This window comes from Hoplias malabaricus, chromosome Y (genome assembly GCF_029633855.1).
Source record: "Hoplias malabaricus isolate fHopMal1 chromosome Y, fHopMal1.hap1, whole genome shotgun sequence".
Lineage (NCBI taxonomy): Eukaryota > Metazoa > Chordata > Actinopteri > Characiformes > Erythrinidae > Hoplias > Hoplias malabaricus.
This window is the reverse complement of record NC_089820.1, coordinates 9,112,486-9,133,939: the sequence shown is the minus strand read 5'-3', so window position 1 is coordinate 9,133,939 and position 21,454 is coordinate 9,112,486. Positions and strand designations below refer to the sequence as shown.

The window sequence follows — 21,454 nt, the reverse complement described above, 5'->3', positions numbered from 1 at the left end:
TTCTGAAATGACTTTGATTTACCATCTTACTGGTGGGAGACACAGCGGCACAGCAGATTGTATCACAGTCACACAGCTTCAGGGACCTGGAGGTTGTGGGTTCAAGTCCCACTCCAGGTGACTGTCTATAAGGAGTTTAGTGTGTTCTCCCTGTGCCTACATGGGTTTCCTCCCAAGGTCCAAAAACACGTTGGTAGGCTATTCAAAGGTGTTAGTATGTGTTGCCCTGAGAAGGACTGGCACCCCCTCCTGCGTGTATTCCTGCCTTGCGCCCAATGATTCTAGGTAGGCTCCCGACCCACCAGGACCCTGAACTAGATAAGCAGTTACAGTCAATGAATGAATCTTACTGGTGAATAACAGGAATATTAGTGGTGATAGCATGTGACCTTGATGAATGCCTTTCAAAATATCTGTTACCTATCAAATCTTTGTGCAGTTCCCTCTAAATGATTTCAGGTCATTCATTCATTCATTCATTCATTTTCTGAGATAGCTGTATACTGTTCAGCTTTGCAATGGGTCCAGAGCCTGCTTGGAATCACTGGACACAAGTCAGTAACACCACCTGAACAAGTCACCAGTCCATCACTGGGCACCACGCATTCACAAACTCACAGTCACTCACGCAGTCACACTTATGGACACTTTTGAATAATCAGCCCACCTACGTTTGTGGTCAGAGCGTCACCCAGTCACTCACACAATCACTCACACTCAGAATAAAGGAGCTAAAGAAAATAAATCAATCATTGAAGGTAATCATTGATCTGAGTGAATTATAAGCTTAACAGAAATGTATATTGAGCTGATGGGAGATTTTTGATGAGACCAATTGAAACATGTTGTTTGACATCTTGAAACAACACTTATTTGTTGAAACAAGGAAAGTAAAAAAAAAAATCAGCATTTATTCAAATATTCAGACCCAATTCAATAAACTTGACCATACACCAGGGGGCGGCCTTACCACTTTTCTTCACTTCATCTCTCTGAATATCGTCTAAGGGTCAATAGCTGAAGGAACAATGCAACTTTGTTAACGAATATGTTATTCCAATTTAAAGTGGAATTACACCCATTTTTATAAAATAAAGAGTAGGGAGTGTGTGTGCGTGTGAACTATACATAAGTGTGTGTGTGTGTGTGTGTGTGTGTGTGTGTGAGAGAGAGAGAGAGAGAGAGAGAGAGAGAGAGAGATGATAATGATGAAAAGTAGTGGAAGTGAATGTTTGTTTTTGGCATAACTTTTTCTAAGCATCTCTTCTCACTTAGAGCTGTAGAGCTGTTTTGTTTGATCTACTCTTATGTTTATTACTTCCTTTGTGCAGGCCTTGTTTTTTTTTTTTTTTTTTTTTGTTCTTGTTTACTTCTTTTGTGCAGTGTTAAGATGTTCTGTTGATGGTGAAAGAATGGACACAAAACAGCTGTGGGTTTGTTCAGATCTGAAGTGAAAGTGGAGGTTGATTTTCTCCACTCTGTGAAAAATAAGTGCTTTTTCATGTGATGGGGTCAGTTACTGTGGGACATTTTTGTGATTGTTATGGGTTGCAGATTCTCTGGAGCTTTTTGTCCGTTTTTGAAAACTCACTTCCTTCTATCCACCTTGCCTTTCCTCCGTCTCTCTCTTTCTCTCTCTCTCTCTCTCTCTTACACACTCACGCACACACACACACACACACACACACACATATATATACACCCACACACACACACACACATACACACACACACACACAGAGAGAGAGAGACAGCATCTCGCAGCTTTGAGGATGCATGTCCTCTGCGCACTGTGTTTTCTACTGTCCACGCTCTCGTGGCCGTGCTGTGCACAGATGGTAGATGTGCGTGCGCTCGATACGTGGACTCTGGAGGCGCAGTGGAATTCAAGCAGCGCAGAGGAGACACATGAGGTGCAGGTGATGCTCACAAGCCGCTCCCAGTTGCTTTTCCAGGTAAGGACTGTACTTCTCAGAGACATTTTATCTAGTTTAGATTTTGTTTAGAATCTTTCTTTCTTTTCTTATATTTCTCTCTCTCTCTGTGTCTCCATATCCTTGTGTCTCCATATACTTATACTACACATATACTGTGTGTGTGTGTGTGTGTGTGTGTGTGTGTGTGTGTGTGTGTGTGTGTAGAGTAACATTACTGGAGGTCCATTCTTTTCGTGGATCTGGACGTCGTCGTTTCCACTGCAGTGTGCAGATCACTCAGTGCGCGTGAGGCGCATATTTAATCAAACTGTTGTCAGCTCTTGGAGCCAGTGGACCACGAGCTACGGTGAGTTATTCTAATACAGTAGAAAGCTAGGTTTTTCTACAAACCGGATTCTAAAAAAGTTGGGACAATAAACAAATTGTGAATAAAAACTGAATGCAATGATGTGGAGATGGCAAATATCAATATTTTATTCGTAATAGAACATAGATGACAGATCAAAAGTTTAATCTGAGTAAATTAAACTTAAGCCTAAGTAACATTTTAAATGGAAAATATGTTGATTCAAAATTTCACAGTGTCATCAAATCCCAAAAAAGTTGGGACAAGTAGCAATAAGTGGCTGGAAAAAGGAAATGGAGCATATAACGAACAGCTAGAAGATCAATTAACACTAAATAGGTCAATTGACAACATGATTGGGTATAAAAAGAGCTTCTCAGAGTGTCAGTGTCTCTCTGAAGCCAAGATGGTAAGAGGATCACCAATTCCACCATTGTTGCGCAGAAAGATAGTGCAGCAATACCAGAATGGTGTTACCCAGCGTAAAATAGCAAAGACTTTTAAGTTATCATCATCAACCATGCATAACATCATCAAAAGATTCAGAGAATCTGGAACAATTTTTGTGCGTAAGGGTCAAGGCCGTAAAACTCTACTGGATGCTCGTGATCTCCGGGCCCTTAAACGTCACTGCACCTCAAACAGGAATGCCACTGTCAAGGAAATAACAGAATGGGCTCAGGAATACTTCCAGAAAGCATTGACAGTGAACACAATCCACTGTGCCATCCGCCGTTGCCAACTGAAACTTTACAGTGCAAAGAGGAAGCCATTTCTAAGCAAGCTCCACAAGCTCAAACGTTTGCACTGGGCCAGGGGTCTTTTAAAATGGAGTGTGGCAAAATGGAAGACTGTTCTGTGGTCAGATGAGTCACGATTTGAAGTTCTTTATGGAACACTGGGACGCCATGTCATCCGGACCAGAGAGGACAAGGATAACCCAAGTTGTTATCAACGCTCCATTCAGAAGCCTGCATCACTGATGGTATGGGGTTGCATGAGTGCTTGTGGCATGGGAAGCTTGCATGTCTGGAAAGGCACCATTAATGCAGAGAACTATGTTCAGGTTCTAGAACAACATATGCTCCCATCTAGACGTCATCTCTTTCAGGGAAGACCCTGCATTTTTTAACAAGATAATGCCAGACCACATTCTGCAGCAATCACAACATCATGGCTATGTTGGAGAAGGATCCGGGTACTGAAATGTCCAGCCTACAGTCCAGATCTTTCACCTATAGAGAACATTTGACGCATCATAAAGAGGAAGGTGCGACAAAGAAGGCCCAAGACGATTGAACAGTTAGAGGCCTGTATTAGACATGAATGGGAGAGCATTCCTATTTCTAAACTTGATAAACTTGTCTCCTCTGTCCCCAGACGTCTGTTGAGTGTTGTAAGAAGAAGGGGGGGATGCCACACAGTGGTAAAAAATGGCCTTGTCCCAACATTTTGGGATTTGTTGATGCCATGAAATTTTGAAACAACATATTTTTCCCTTAAAATGATACATTCTCTCAGTTTAAACTTTTGATCTGTGATTTGTGTTCTATTCTGAATAAAATATTAGATGTTGGCTCCTCCACATCATTACATTCAGTTTTTATTCACAATTTGTTTAGTGTCCCAACATTTTTGGAATCCGGTTTGTAATAATTTATTCAGATCCATTTATTATTTGTAAATGCTTGTCCAGTTCAGATTTCCTACCCGGAAATCACTGGCCACAAGGTGGGAACACAACCTGGAGGAGGCGCCAGTCCTTCACAGGTCGACACACACTCACACATTCACTCACACACACATCTATGGACACTTTTCAGTTGCCAATCCACCTACCAAAGTGTGTTTTTGAACCATGGGAGGAAACCCACGCGGACACGGGGAGAACACACCAAACTCCTTACAGACAATCACCTGGAGTCTGGCTCAAAAGCACAACCCCAGGATCCTGGAGCTGTGTGACAGCGACACTAGCTATTGTGCCACTGTGTAAATGGATGTAGAAGGGGAATGTTTCTGACAAAATGAGCAGTGAATGAAAGTATAAGAGGGTGTTTCTAATAATGTGGCTGTGTTTGATCTAGGTCTGCAGAGTATTTCCTCTACTGAAATCAGACTGTTCCCCAAGGAAAAAGTTTTAAAGGAGGGAAGCTCCGCCCACTTCTGCTGCATCCCACCAGACAGTGCTCAGGTGACAGAAATCCTCTTTAGAAACAGGGCATATGAGCTCATTAGGATTGATCCCCAGGTTAGAGCTATTGAGGTCCACTCTCTGAATGCCACTTATTTCGGAGTGAATCTGATCTGTCGGGTCAGCACCGGATCTGAACGCTTTACCCTCAACTATGTCACTTGTGAGTGCAACTGTCCTTTTCCAAAAATTCAAATATAACACTCAGTAGGAGGCCACCCTCACTTACACATTTACATCCGTTCACCATTAAAAAGTATTTGTTGAATGCTTTAATAGAACTCATAAAGCTTAAAGGAAACACTATCAATGGATTAATGGAGCCACACAAATCCTGTATCCATAATGCTTTTTATATGCATTTATAAGGTGTTATATGACACACACAGTGTCATACTGTCAGAAAAACCTTCACTCATACATATTCATACCTTTAGTATCGGAACATAATTGTACCTTATTCTGTTACAAATGTAAAATTTAAAATTGTGTTGATTTCATAAGCACACAGTTCTATAATGAAATCTTACAAAATTTAATGTGCCTTTAAGGAACAACATTGGACTTTAAAACTACTTTTCTGAGAATATATGATATCTGCCATATTTCTCAACACTTTCATAACACTTTATAAAACAAGTGTGCATTACTTCCAAAAGTCAGATACCATAATATGTTACATAATTTTGTATGTGTTCAGACCCAAATTTTGTTATCATCCTCAATTTTTACATTGTTTTTTAAAAAGATGTTATAATGCATGTAATGTATGTAATGTATAAAACATGTATGTAATTAATAAAACATGTTTAGACTGATTATGCCAGGTTTAATAATGCATTATAATAATTTGACAAGAACAGTGTAAATGTTATAATACATTAAATACAGTATTTCTTGTATACAGTGTTCTTATGAACACAATCAGGTTCTGAACCCTGATGTTATGAAGTCATACGCCCTTGTTCCATGAAGTGCACTTAAAAAGAACTTATAAACTGTTAGAGCACAGGCTTATATCAGACGTTACCTTAAACTTGTTACCTTATACCTGCATTTAAGGAGCATCACACGTACAGGTTTGAACTGATTCTGACTCTGAACTTTTTATACTGGACTCTCACTCTCATTTTATCTGGTTCTGATTTGGTTCTACAGTTCCTCCAGAGAAGCCTCAGAACATATACTGTTGGACAAAGGACCTAAGGAAAATTATTTGCTCATGGTCTGCCAGCCAGCGTCCTGACCTAAGTGACCTTCGCTACTGCCGTCGCTATTCACTTCACATTCAGTCAGTCTAACCTCATTACAAAACATCACTGTATAGTCTGATCTCATTACAACACTTTACTGTACAGCCTGATCTCATTACAACACCTCATTCTACAGTCTAATCTCATTACAATGCTTTTTCTGGACAATCTGATCTCATAACGACACTTCACTGTACAGTCTGACCTCATTGAAACACCTCACTGTACAGTCTGATCTCATTAAAACAGCTCACTGGACAGTCTGATCTCATTACAACACCTCACTGTACAGTCTGATCTCATTACAACAGCTCACTGTACAGTCTGATCTCATTACAACAGCTCACTGTACGGTCTGATCTCATTACAACACCTCACTGTACGGTCTGATCTCATCACAACACCTCGCTGTAGAATCTGATCTCATTACAACACATCACTGGACAGTCTGATCTCATTTCAACACCTCACTGGACAGTGTAATCTCATTACAACACCTCACTGTACAGTCTGATCTCATTACAACAGCTCACTGTACGGTCTGATCTCATCACAACACCTCGCTGTAGAATCTGATCTCATTACAACACATCACTGGACAGTCTGATCTCATTTCAACACCTCACTGGACAGTCTGATCTTATTACAAAACCTCACTGGACAGTGTAATCTCATTACAACACCTCACTGTACAGTCTGATCTCATTACAACAGCTCACTGTACGGTCTGATCTCATTACAACACCTCACTGTACGGTCTGATCTCATTTCAACACCTCACTGGACAGTCTGATCTTATTACAAAACCTCACTGGACAGTGTAATCTCATTACAACACCTCACTGTACAGTCAGATTTAATTACAATACCTCACTGGACAGTGTGATCTCATTACAATGACTCGTGGTACAGTCTCATCTTATGTGTATGTGTGTGTGTGTGTGTGTGTGTGTGTGTGTGTGTGGTAGAGATGCACAAACTGAAGTAAAGTGTGATGGGAAAACTCCATCCTGTGATTTTGCGGCACTGTCCAATCACGACTTCTACAACATCAGCATTCGAGTGAATAACAGCCTTGGAGAACAAAGTCAGACCTACACCTTTAACATCACTCAAAGAGGTAAACTTCATAACACTTTGAAACCCCTGTAACACTCTACAAGCTCTATATCGCTGTACAGTGTCCTTTGTTCTGAAATATTCCATCTCTGTGTGTTTCCCAGTGTTCCCCATTCCTAGATCATCCTGGCTGTTTCCAAAATGGCTCCCTATTTATGTTTTAGGGCAGTACTGAGTGTGTCGTCATTTTTACCTGAGGGTCCAAGTCCTAAAGTGTTATTAAACCATGATTTTGAGGGCACTACAATCTTCCACAGTACACTTGTAATATATAATGAACATCGTAATTCACTACTTGAGCTGAATGTGGACAAGGATGGATTGCAAGTGTTTATTTTACTAAGCAACAGACAATGGGGAAATTGTCCGAAATCACTTGTGTTTCTTAGCACTACTTATAATGCCTGAGTAAATAGCACAATACTAATGAGGGATTAGGGAGCCATTTCTATCACATCTCCTCTCTGTCTGTGTTCTGCAGTGTTTCCGGATATACATTACCTGTCTGTGTTGCCGGGGGTAACAGATGTGACAGTGTCCTGGGTTTTAAGCGGACATTTTACCGGCCTCTGTTTTTCCTGTGAAATCACACTGGAGCCAACAGCAAAGACAAGTGTGAGCCAACTCTCTCTTAGATCTGCTTTCTAAGATCCAAATGATGAATTATAACATACACTTTTCATATTTGCATTATTCATATATTTTGAAAAATTTGATTTGTAAAGGACGAACAATAACTGACACTACGCTCCTGTTGGTGCGTGCTGTTGTGAGTGAATGGCTAGACCTTTTCTTTCTAATCCTGAGAGCTTTCGGAACATAATTGTTAAGCTATTATAATTTTAAATTTAAAAGTTGTGTTTTTTCATATGCCCCATTTCATCTCCTGGACTTTTATATTACACAGTTCTATAATTTAAGTTCACAAACATGCACCTCTCCTTCTGGAGGAGAGTGTGTGTGTGTGTGGTAGAGATTACAAACTGAAGTAAAGTGTGATGTGTTTTTTTAGGAAACACAGCTTGACTTCAACACCACTGTTGTACCTTTAAAGGTACATTTACACTGTTTGTACCAAAGCTTTTTTTTGGAGCGTGGACTGAATAAGCAAAGGTTAAGAAATCAAGCTTTTACTGAGAAAACAGGAACCATATCACAGTTTTAGAAAAACATCTGCATCATATGTTAGTGATGTGTTGTGTCACATTTGTGTCTGTTCAGGAGCAGCAGTTTATTATATCTGATCCAGAGCAGCGTCTCAGTACCAGTCTCCAGGAGCTAAAGCCAAGCTCATACTACTCCACAAGGGTACGCTGTGCTCTGCAAGGAAACAGCTGGGGGCCATGGAGTTCCACCCTCAACTTCACCACAGGTCTGAAGACATAGATGTTATTTACGTTTTATTACACAATAATTATGATTAATTAACCTACCTAAATTATTAAGACTAATTTCCCCTATGTGGCAGTAAAGTGGAGAGAAAATATCAACATATTTATTATAATATTTTTATGAGTCTCCATAACATGTGATTTTACCTAGAAGAAATGTACATGTGAACGCAAATATTTGTAACATTTTCTTGGATATTGCCAAGATTTGATCCTGCTTGCCCCCTAGTACAAAGTCTTAATAAATTCAGAGTGAGCACGTGTTAACAGAGACACTAATATTCTGGAGAATCCTGCTGTATCTCCTGCACAGCTGCCTCCCCATGCCTAAAACATGTGGAATATTTTCAGCTGTCAAAAACACGTCTGACACAGAAAATATCCTGCTGTTTGGACGTATGGAAGTACAGCACCGGAAAATGTCAGTAGCTAATTCTTCTGATGTTTTCCAGACGTTCATGATGTTGATTTCTCTTTGAGGGGTCTGCTAAGGAGTGAGGAAGGGGTGAGAACCCCTTGTTTTGAAAAACCTGTTAGAAAAACAGTCCACTTCGTTATAAATAAAACTATCTATTATCTGTTGTAATGGCCATTACATCAATAAAATATGTTTTATTTAATAAAACATCTAATTTCATCTTGTGAAGGCTGACATGTGCAGTACACGTTTTCAGTACAATATTTTAGGCTTATGGAAATCTTATGTACACCCTATGTAAATAACCTTTGAATAAAATGTCATCTGTATTTGAAAGTGATCTTAGAGCATTTTGTTTGAGACATTTTATATGAGATGTGTACGTGATGTAAAAAAATGTGATGATATGTGGATTATTAGGGCAAAACAACAAATATCGTAGGTCCATATGTAGAGACGTGTGATATTTGTGTAGGAGTTCCTTGCTTAATAAAGATTATTTTGTGAATAATAAGTTATATTAATAATAATATGTTATAATAATAATTCTCTCTCTGTTTCTCAGAGCCTCTAGTGACGGTAGATATCTGGACAAAGATCAGACACCACTTTCATAATCGCACTGTCACTCTTTTGTGGAAAAGTGTAAGAACTGCTTCTCTTTTTCTCATGAATACAAAAAAAATAATAATAAACTTAGAGAAAATAGTCCTTTAAAGTGAAAAGAAAACAGTTTTTCACTCTACCATAAAAATGAGACAATTGTTTACCACTACAATGTAGCAAATTGTGACATAGAGGCTTGGAAGCCAGGAGTGGGACAAGTGGTTTGTTTGGGTTTTTTTTATATCAACTGTAAAAAAAAAAAAAAAAAACACAAGGAAACAAAAAAAAAAAGACAAGGTTAAAACAAAACAGATTAGGCGCTAGATCCAATATTAGGCTAAAAAACAAAGACCTAACTGTGTGTGTATTTCTCAGTTTAACAGTGGTACGGACTCTAATGTGGAGGCTTATGAGGTGTGTTTGTGTGTGGAACCGAATGGCACTCAGAGCAAAAAGTGTGTAAATGTGACAGAGCTAATGCTGGAGTTTTCTCTGGGACAAGGAGTGTGTTCTGTTTCAGTCAGAGCTCTTACTCTTAGAGGATCATCTATAACTTCATACTTCACTATTCCTGCTTTAGGCTCAGGTACGTACATCCATACAAACACACACATGCACATACACATACACACTATATATATATAATATAAATAATGTGTGTGTGTGTGTGTGTGTGTTACAGTGTTCCTGCTGAAAGAGAAGAGGATTGTAGGTAATTTGGAGGGTTTCTTGTTGTCCTGGACCCCGCTCTCCTCTGCCACATGTGGCTATGCTGTAGAATGGAATACAATGTGGAGGAAGGTCTCAGCCAATCAGACCTCCCTATTACTCAGCACAGGTAAGCAAACAGTCCACAGCTACAACCTACTATAGGTCAATATGTGTAAGACTGCACAGTACCTACATAAGCCTATCATTACAACTAACACCAACCTATACAAACCTCTATAAAGACTAGGGCTGTGTCTGAAACAAGCCGAAAGCTGTCTACTAAGGCAGTATTCTGAGGAAGGAAAGCGCAACTTTGCATCTGAAATTATCGCTTGTTTAATCGCTGCCTGCTTTGGTTCAATATCTTCAAAGTTGTAATAATTTTGGCGAGCACTCTAGGTGTACTGGTGTCCTGGTAAGATGTAAATATTGCTCTTTTTAAAGTCTATCTCTAACGCAATTCAGTTACAAACATTGTAACTTCAAAACACCACCTTCTAAGGCACTGACTTGTGAGACACCAAGACAGCAGTGCATCAAGGCTGCTGCCTTCTGTTTCAGACACAGCATAAATTCCAAGATTTGATTCTAAAAGTGTTACAACAGATGCTTGTTGGAATAAGTGGAATGTTTTACTGAATTCGTTATAAGGTCATTAAAGTTTTAATCTATTAAGCCTATAAATATGTCTGAAAATCCCAAATACATACTTTTATAATCATAGTTATACTTTTTGTATAAGAATGTATAATCACTTATAAAACACAAAGCATTCTAAAGGTTAATTTCATCAGGTCTAATTTTATAAGATGCTAATAAGATTCTGATTAGAGTTCATTGAAATGTGCTCCTTTGGTCCTCACTTTGTTTCTTTTCTGAACTGTGTGAGTAAAGGTTTAAGTGAAATTTTGTTTTTGCAGAAATGTTCAGAAAAGGCGTGAGATACACCTTTCTGATCTACAGCTGTGTCTGGGAAGAATATAGAGTTCATGAGAAGCATACAGGATACTTACAGGAACAGAGTGAGAACACACACACACACACAGCATACAGGAACAGAGAGCACACACACACATACACAGCACACAGGAATAGAGGACACACACATGAACACACACACCCACATACACACACACACACAAACCTACACGCACACATATACACACCCAAACCTGCACACACACGTGGCATACTTACAGGAACAGTGCGATAAAATTACACACACGCACACACATATATACACACACAAACACACACACACACACTAACTGATTTTCTTGTGTCGCAATGTTGCGAAACATGGTATGTGTTATTTCGCAATGTATTCTCTTAGAAACATTTCATCACTTATTTATTTACTTAATTGTACTGTGTTCATTTTGGGTAATTTCCAGTTGACCTTGTTTAGATAGGTTCAAATATTGTCTTATAAATATATCAGTAATACAGAGTTCATAATGTATTATATGCATGTTTAATGTGTTATATGATAGACATAATACCTTTAAACACCTAGTATAAGATGGGATATGTGTATGTGTTGTGTAACTGTATATTTGTTGTGTGTTTAGAGCCGGACAAAGTCCCAGATTTGATTCTTCCTCTGAGTCTGAGCTGGTCATCTGTTGAACTTAAATGGAAGTTTAATGAATATAATGCATCACATCCAGGATTCATCACTGGATACAAACTCACCATCCACTACTGGAGGCACAGTCACAGTTAGTGCATTAAACTTCATAGTGCTAAAATACAACACGTACCGAGAGTGAAAAAAAGAACCCAAATACACAAGTCCTGAATAACTAAGCTAGAGTAACTTCTTAAATGAGCAGTCAGTCATTCTCTAATGATTCTTGCATTAGTAGTCCATGTAGTTATTTCTAGTGAGCTTTAATAAGAATTAGAATTTAGAGAGTAATTATTGTTTCTGTTTATGTGTTGATGATGTGCAGGTTTTTTAAACATCTCGGTGGAAGACCCTCACAGTAAATCACTTCCTGTGATTGGTTTGAATGAAGGACAAAAATACACCCTGCGACTGTCCGCCTGCACTCAAGTCGGCTGTGGCCCAGAATTTGTCTACACCTTCACCACACCATCCAACAGTTAGTGTAAATCTTTAGGATTTAAACACACAATAGAACTATTAACAAAAACAATTTTATACAGAGAATAAAGTCAGTATTTTTAGAATAAAATCATAATATTCCAAGTCCTTTCAAATTACGGTCACTGTGGTCATACCCCCAAAGGCCCATATTTAGTACCTTTAATTAGAGAACATAATTGAACCATTTTCTATATTAACTGTAGATTTTTAAGTTGTGTTGATTTCATATGCCCCATTTCATCTCCAGGACTTGTATTATGTTTTTATTTTACACGGTTTCTATAATGAAAGTTGACAAATATTCACCTCTCCTTCTGGAGAAGAGAATGGAATGTACGTTTAAGGAATACAACTAAACTTTAACATCACTGTTGTACCTTTAAAGGTACATTTACACAGTTTGTACGTTGATGAATAATAATGTACCTGTATAGTACCATTTTTCTGAAAGTGTTCCATAGGTTGCTGCAGAACACACCACAGAAAAGCATCTGTAACCCTAACCCAGACCCTAAATAAAAGAAATATATATATATATATATATATATATATATATATATATAGTAAAATATTTTTAAGGAAAAAAATTAATAGCACTGAAAAAGAACATGTTATCACAATTCTGAAAGGAAGCTCAAATGTGAACCCCTGGGAGAGAATGGAAGCTTTTATGTTTAGATTTAAATAAAAATTTCATGAAATAGTTAAGTATTAATACAAACCGGATTCCAAAAAAGTTGGGACACTAAACAAATTGTGAATAAAAACTGAATGCAATGATGTGGAGGCGCCAACATCTAATATTTTATTCAGAATAGAACACAAATCACAGATCAAAAGTTTAAACTGAGAGAATGTATCATTTTAAGGGAAAAATATGTTGTTTCAAAATTTCATGGCGTCAACAAATCCCAAAAAAGTTGGGACAAGGCCACTTTTTACCACTGTGTGACATCCCCCCTTCTTACAACACTCAACAGACGTTTGGGGACAGAGGAGACCAGTTTCTCAAGTTTAGAAATAGGAATGCTCTCCCATTCATGTCTAATACAGGCCTCTAACTGTTCAATCGTCTTGGGCCTTCTTTGTCGCACCTTCCTCTTTATGATGCGCCAAATGTTCTCTATAGGTGAAAGATCTGGACTGCAGGCTGGACATTTCAGTACCTGGATCCTTCTCCTACGTAGCCATGATGTTGTGATTGCTGCAGAATGTGGTCTGGCATTATCTTGTTGAAAAATGCAGGGTCTTCCCTGAAAGAGATGATGTCTAGATGTGAGCATATGTTGTTCTAGAACCTGAACATAGTTCTCTGCATAAATGGTGCCTTTCCAGACATGCAAGCTGCCCATGCCACAAGCACAGGAAGTAATCCTGAGCCCATTCTGTTATTTTCTTGACAGTGGCATACCTGTTTGAGGTGCAGTGATGTTTAAGGGCCCGGAGATCACGAGCATCCAGTGGAGTTTTATGGCCTTGACCCTTACGCACAGCAATTGTTGCAGATTCTCTGAATCTTTTGATGATGTTATGCATGGTTGATGATGATAACTTAAAAGTCTTTGCTATTTTGCGCTGGGTAACACCATTCTGGTATCGCTGCACTATCTTTCTGCGCAACAATGGTGGAATTGGTGATCCTCTTACCATCTTGGCTTCAGAGAGACACTGACACTCTGAGAAGCTCTTTTTATACCCAATCATGTTGTCAATTGACCTAATTAGTGTTAATTGGTCTTCCAGCTGTTCGTTATATGCTCAATTTCCTTTTTCCAGCCACTTATTGCTACTTGTCCCAATTCATTTGTTGACACTGAAATTGTGAATCCACATATTTTTCCTTTAAAATGTTACATTTTCTCAGATTAAACTTTTGATCTGTCATCTATGTTCTATTACGAATAAAATATTGATATTTGCCATCTCCACATCATTGCATTCAGTTTTTATTCACAATTTGTTTAGTGTCCCAACTTTTTTGGAATCCAGTTTGTATAATAATAATAATATATTTTTTTGTAACTGTCAGATTACCTGCTGATTGTGAAGATTGTAACACCCCTCTTTGTTTTGACTGGCTGCTGTATTTGCCTGTGGCTTTGCAAAGAAACGTGAGTATTTTAAAATAACATTTTAAAATTGAGCAGAGAGACCTTAGACTTATGTAGAGCTTCTCAAAACCATTTCGCTCTATTGAACGTTAGTGCCTCAAAGTGCATTTAACTGAGTTTGATGTATAGTTATTTGTTATTATGTCTTATCTCTAGACTGAGGGGAGTGGTGGAAGATGTGTCAAGTTTCCCCTCTGAGCGGTGCCTGAAGATTTTGGAGCTAGATGCCTCTCTGTATGAAGTAGGTGTATGAAAGAATTCACTGAATTCTTTCAATAATAAAAGCGTTCACTGCATCCACAGTCTTGCCAAAAAGAACAATAGCAGTACATTTTAAATGTAAAGAAGCCATCAGTAATTTTTTCCAGATACCTGCTGTCCTGGATATATCAGAGATTCTGAACTACATCTGTGTTGAACATGGTTGGCTTATGTGTTGGTTCCTCTCTAGGGAGAAATCTAGATAATTTCTGGACAGCAATGTATCTTTGTATAAAAAGGACAATAGTAAATAACATAACTGATCGTTTCTTTAATAATCAGAACTATGAATAATATTAGCTAACTCTGCAATTTTAAGATAGCTAAGTGTAACCGACTCTGCTAATTAAAACACAAACTCACTCTTCTTGATTGGAATGGATTAGTTTTACGTGGGGAGCTGGGGTAATGTTATTTTACCACAGGTCCTCACAGGTCATTGACAAGATGTCAATAATATGTTCATATTGGACTCACTAGATAAGAAACCTTGGTGTAAAAACACAGATTGGAGTAGCTACTGGATTGGCTCAGTATAGAAATGTAATCAGTAGAATATACACTGATCACGTCTGTAGGCTGCTGCTGTGTGCAAAACGTCCCTCTAGCTGCCAGATGTTTCACTCCTCTGAGTAATTCTTTAGTTCATCTTGTGGAACTGTGGTGTGTGGTTCAACACCTGAGGCTAGCCAACTCATCTGATCTATGCCATGTATTTAATCACTAAAAACCTCCTCCATTTCTTCCATTCTTGAGAAACCTGTAAAAAAATCTCCATTGTGCACTCAGTACAAATGATTGAAATTGTTTATATGTACAGGACTAAAATCACAGAGATGATCAAGCAATAAATAAATGACCTAATTTCCACCAGTAAAACTAGTCCAATCTGAATAGGGATTACCTTAAAACAGTTAAAGGTAGCTAACTCTCCTAACTCACCTGCTTGTGTTTGATGTTCTGAGTGAATGGCTAGACTTATTCCCCCCTCTCTGTGTAGAGTGTAAGTACACAGTGCCAGTTTTATATATATTATAACATAAGAATTAAACAAAACTTGTCCATTTCTCTGGTAATGGTCATCTGTCCCCACTCCCCAGGTGAGTGAGAAGCTGAGGATTCTGCAAGTGGAAGATTGCAGGTGCTGTGACCTGGATTTTGAGGAGAATTCTGCGCTAATCTTTACTAAAAGCTACGCTAAATGTTCTCATCCAGTCAGAGACAAAGAAGAGTTTGCTAAATGTCCTGAACCAGTCAGACATGACAATGATTCAGGAGTTTGGGGCGGGAGTGGGATGAGCGCCATTAACCTCACTTACATGTCCTCACCTGTACACCCTTCCCCCTTTCTTGTATCACCATCACCTGTCTCACCCTCTAACTCGCCTGTATCCCCCTCACATTCACCAGCAAATACCAGTGACTACGTCACCTCCATACCGACAGTGACTATGTGATTCAACTCAGTGTCCTTTAAAATGGAACACTGTGAAGATGGAGACAAAGATAGAGATAAATACCATTGATGCTTAAGAATATCCTATAAAATTAATAACTGATCAAAAATCATGCTGACCATGTAATTTGGCACAGCATTCATAGTCATTTAAGATGAATATATGGACAAAGGTCATCAGAGCTCCAGAAAAGCCTGTAAAATTAGCGATTGTATCACCTCTGTAACTCATTTATCAGCACAGCTTTCAGTCATTGAAGTTTGAACAATGTAAAGAAGGAAATGATGACGATTAAGTACAGGTGCTGGTCAAGTTGATTTATTTCAGAAATTTCATTCAAAAGTGAAACTTGTATATTATACTCATTCATTAAACACAGACTGATATATTTCAAGTGTTTATTCTTTTAATTTGATGATTATAACTGACAGCTAATGAAAACCCCAAATTAAGTATCAGTCATTAATGTTGGAAATGTGTGAACAAAGTTGATACTGTGTCTCAGATTAAACTGAAAATGTTTTAATTTGTTCATTTTCAAATTATTTTTCACAAAATGATTTGTTAACATTTGTAAATATGAACACACACCTTGGAAATGACATGAACTGTCATTTAGAAACATTTGTCAATATTCAAATTCTGGTGAATAAATGATTGGTTCACAGATAATACTAGTTAATAGTATAATAATGAAAGTTATTATTGTGTTACCAAATTCTCTTTATGCATTATTTATTCAGACCTTCATTAGACATGCTTGCTTTGATTTGGACAGTTTAACACAGCCAGTTCACCTATGACTGTGTGTTTTGAACTATGGAAAGAAACCAGAGCACCCGGAGAAAACCCATGCAGACACATCCTTAGACTCCTTACAGACAGTGACCCGAGGCAAAAAAGTAACATTCTTCTAATATTTTGCCATATATATTTTGTAATGATATTGCTACATACTTTGATTATATAACTCTTCACAGTGAATATACATACAATCTCACAAAATGACAGTTCTACTTATGAACATTACAAAGCATTTTTAAAATTCAAAAACAGAATCTAAATCCACTTCCTGTAAGTGTAGAACTGTAATTTCTTGGTTCTGTTTTGATTTGATTCCTTGTTGTGTTCCCGTTGTCATGTGACCTTCCTGCCCTCCCATTGATCATGTCATCACCCTTCTCTCCTGTTTCTAGTGTCAGGTGTTTTGATTAACTCCCAGGTGTATCTAGTCCATGACTGTGGTTCCTGTTTGTCCACCGTTTGTTATCTCTTCAGCCTGTTCTTTGTGTTTCTGTTTTGGTCTCCAGGTCTCCCTGCGTTTTTCAGTGCATAACTCTATCTGTATATTTAGTTCTAGCTCTATGTGTTTAGCTCTAGACTTATTTAGTTATTCTTGCTCTATCTGTGTTTTAGTTTATCTATAATAATAATAATAAGAATAATCATCATCATCAATTTTATTTATAAAGCACTTTTCAATTATCGAAAGCGCCAAAAAATATATTTCTTGTTCTCATCTCTAACTAATCTCTAAACTTTGTATTGTTTCCTTTCGTTGTTGTATTACTCTACATTTAGTTATAGTCATGTTGGGTGACATTACCTATAATATAGTGGAATTAGCTATAATCAATTATTATTAATTAATTATTATGCTCATCTGCTGAAGGGTTCTTGGCTCTGAAATTGAATCTGACCAGAAATTGAGGATTCTGTACAAGAATAGGTGCACACACAAATAAATAACCAATGACTGGTTTTATCACACAACTGGTTCATTAAATGTAATATCAAGTAATGAATATTGATTATACATTCATATAATGAAATGGACTACAGCGATACGTGAGGGAGGAGGGAGATTAATACATGAGGGAATTTCTCTATGATAACTACCTTCAGTTCTAAAAGGACTATAATTTTTCCCAGCAAAGCATGAAGCACCAACCTCTAAGACATGAAATGAAATGAACTGTGACCTTGGAGATGAGTGGAGACAATGCAAGCAGAAGACTTCAAAGATGCCAGTCTTTTAGGAGCTCCACTTGTCCTTCATTTCATTTCTGCCTTTCACTCCTTTATAATCCCCACCTCTTTTTTTACTCTATTTTTTACATTTTCCTTCTGTTTTCGGGTCTCTGAGTAACTGCACCTATACTCCCATCCTCGCTGCACTTCTGTTCTTTTAGTAGGTGCTCCTGTCTTCCTTCTCAGCTCTCAGACCTTCTCAGACATCACATATAATTTACAACATTTGATAAGGCAAAGACTAGAAGAATGACACCTTACTGTTGAATGAGTATCCAAGGTTTCTGATTCATGCTTTTTCATTTTTTATTAAACAATATTGCTTACACAATCTTCTTTAGTGCCACATAAACTTATGAAAATGATTTTTTCCAGTTGCCAGATAAGGGTACTAGGCTGGTTAAAGCATACTTTGAGGATATTCAGTTTTGCTTTAGTACAGGGGAATTTGTTACATCATGGCCACAGGTAATAATAGGTATAATGGCTGGATGTGAGATTTCACCATGAGCATTTACAATGGCAATGGAGGTAGTAATTAGGACCTCTAAGGTTCTAGATGGCTAAAGGTTTCATGATAGTACTCGGCTCCCCCCAATTAGGGCTTACATGAATGATATGACGACGCTAATGACTGCTATGCCTTGCACACGGCGGTTGCTGGAGAGGTTAAATGATTGGATCATAAACAGTCACAGCAACCTTAGTGTTGAGGTGTAGGATTCAACAGGAATTTTGTGACTGCAGGTAGGAAGAGAGTGTGGTGGGCCCTATATGAAGTTCTAATGCATTGGCATAGGATATTTTACATCTTATCTTGTGTATGATTATAATTAAACATAAGTCTCTCACATGAGCATAGATGTTTCAAGATACCCTGGAGCAGTGGTTCTCAAACTGTGAGTTCTCAAACTAGTGGTACGTGAAGCAGCCATAGGTAGAACGCCAAATAGCCTTGAAAAATGTATTACTACCTAATTAAGGAAATTATTCATGACTGAAAATCTAAAGTCTTTATGTGTAAATTCCATAATGTTTCACAGTTTTCATAATTATGCCTCAATGAAATTCATTTGTGTTGTAGAAAAATACAACGTGCTACGCATTCACTGTAGTTGATTACGTCTGTAAGGGAATGGCATGTTGGGGGAAATCCATGTAAAGAAAGCTCAATTTCAGTTGCTTATTGGACGTGAGCAAAGGCTAGAGACAGACATGAGCAATTTGGATTTTATTATAAAAGGGGCAAAGCAAAAGTGAGAAAAACAAGCTGAGACCAAGCATGAGAAATACTCTGAAGCCAAGAAAGACTAAATCTATAAAGAATTCTGTACTCGTGAAGACAAAATTGACCTCTTCTAGTATTTTATTTATTTTAAAATGCTTACTGCTCATACATTTTGTATGTTCTTATAAATGTATAATTGTATTTAAAAGATTCTGTAAAGGCCTAGTTATTTGTATTCTCTCCATAATTTTTAGTAATTATTTTGGATAATTTTAGTCAAGGAAGCAAATTTCAAGTAAATAAAAAGCAACAAAAACATGCAAAAATTCAAGCAAGATTTTGCTTCATGCCCCCGGACCAGAGGAAGAACCAGAGGCGCACATGTTTCTGTGATGAAATTCATAGGTGGCACTTGGAGGTTTTGGTTTGATGATGGGTGGTACTTAGTCTAAAGAGTTTGAGAACCACTGGCCTAGAATAAGTTGATTACATTTGAGAGAGATTCTTTAAAATGCAATTTAAAATAAATGTTAACACAAAATAATATCATTCAGACAAAACCATGTTTTACAAAGTTCTTAACAAAATAACGCACATATAGTGTCTTAGCAGATACAGATAGCTGCTATGTGAAGATGCTGATGATTCATGATTAAAAGTTCATTTTAAACATTCAATCTTTGTGTTTTACGGCTTATCCAGTTCAGGGTCGCGGTGGGTCCGGAGCCTACCCGGAATCACTGGGTGCAAGGTGGGAACACACCCTGGAGTGGGTGACACACACTCACACTTTCACTCACACACTCACACCTATAGACACCTTAGAGTTGCCAATCCACCTACCAAGGTGTGTTTTTGGACCGTGGGAGGAAACTGGAGCACCTGGAGGAAACCCACGTGGACACAGGGGGAACACACCTCTCACAGACAGTCACCCAGAGCAGGACTTGAACCCACAACTTCCAGGTCCCTGGATCTGAGTAACTGCGACACTACCTGCTGCACCACTGTGTCGCCCTTCAGATTTGTAGTTATTAATTAATTCTTTAACTAAGTGGTACCACATCTGGCGTACCACAACTTGTTGCTTCATGAGGTACACGTACCACAATTTGAGAACCACTGGCCTAGAGTGTTCATTATACGACCCTCTGTTCCAGATGTAGGTGTTTTCTCCAACTTCAATCTGGGCAGGGGAAAGTGGAGATGTCCCTGACAGTGACCAGTCTAAATTCTGCATGGTAAAGTCCCAAAAAGTTTATTAGAAATTAAAGCACATTTATTTCATTACAATATACTATTGATAACTAAGTGTCTGATCAGTTTCACCGTAGGACGGGTTAATACCAAAGTTGTTTGCTGCAGTAAGCCTTTATTGATCTTTTATGTCACAAAGCATAATGAACAAACACCTAAAGTGAAGTGTTACCCACCTTGGGGTGTAACAGACTATGTTTAAATTACAAATCCTGTTTCTGGAAAAGCTGTGAGATTTTTGTAAATGTCATAAATACATTATATTTGTTCATTTTCCTGATCTTTTTTCCACTAACAAATGTACAAAGCTGTCTCTTGTATTCACTGAGCACCTTGACTGCGTTTTGTAAATATAAACACAATTCGTATTTGATCTTCAATACACTCAAAAAAGAAACAAACAAAAAAATAAATAAATAAATAAAGGGACATGGCAACAGTACACATTTCGAAACATTACACAATAATAGGTGTGTACATAAAAGGTTTTTGTCTGTGAGATCAAAGAGGGGACATGGCTCATTATAGTTTTAAAAAGTATATTCCTCATCACAACACAACAAAGGATTCAGGTGTTTCACCATCTACAATATATACTCTGTCATGGCGTGGGGGACATTCGTGTGTGAGAAGTTTCCATTATGTGGAGATGTATATTGTGACCATGGATTGTTCCACAGCAAAATCTTGTACCAAGCCAAACCGGGCAAAAATTAAACTCAAAACATTTTGTACATATTTGTAATACAATGGTAAACATGCATTGATCCTGACATATTTGGAGCTTGTTCAAAATTAGGACTGGGATTTGTCTTTTCATTTGAATCAGCTTTCTGCTCTAATTACATTTTACATAAACATACTTTTTCCTGGGAAACAGGCTTTGTATATGCTGTTGTGTTATTGTTTATTATAAGCACTTTTTTATTTGAAGCAAAACTCATCTCTGTGTGAAAGCATTTCTGACTTTTTGAGTTTTATCTAATGCTTGCAGCTCTGAGATTTTGAAAGTAGGTTTGAG

At 37.9% G+C, this 21,454-nt stretch overlaps 1 protein-coding gene and 1 pseudogene across 1 annotated transcript; one reads left to right on the top strand and one right to left on the bottom strand.

Annotated features, from left to right (window-relative positions):
- The window catches only part of LOC136677908 (uncharacterized), a 256,856-nt pseudogene that overhangs the window by 59,380 nt on the left and 176,022 nt on the right, over positions 1–21,454 (bottom strand).
- On the top strand, positions 1,836–16,372 carry LOC136677801 (leukemia inhibitory factor receptor-like). The gene is made up of 16 exons (XM_066655451.1): positions 1,836–1,955; positions 2,142–2,283; positions 4,371–4,640; positions 5,636–5,768; positions 6,699–6,850; positions 7,331–7,464; positions 8,071–8,221; positions 9,224–9,303; positions 9,640–9,850; positions 9,947–10,102; positions 10,896–10,997; positions 11,547–11,696; positions 11,931–12,083; positions 14,118–14,199; positions 14,356–14,440; positions 15,561–16,372. Exons 1-16 carry the CDS (start codon positions 1,836–1,838, stop codon positions 15,915–15,917), a joined length of 2,478 nt encoding a protein of 825 aa, XP_066511548.1. The 3' UTR covers positions 15,918–16,372.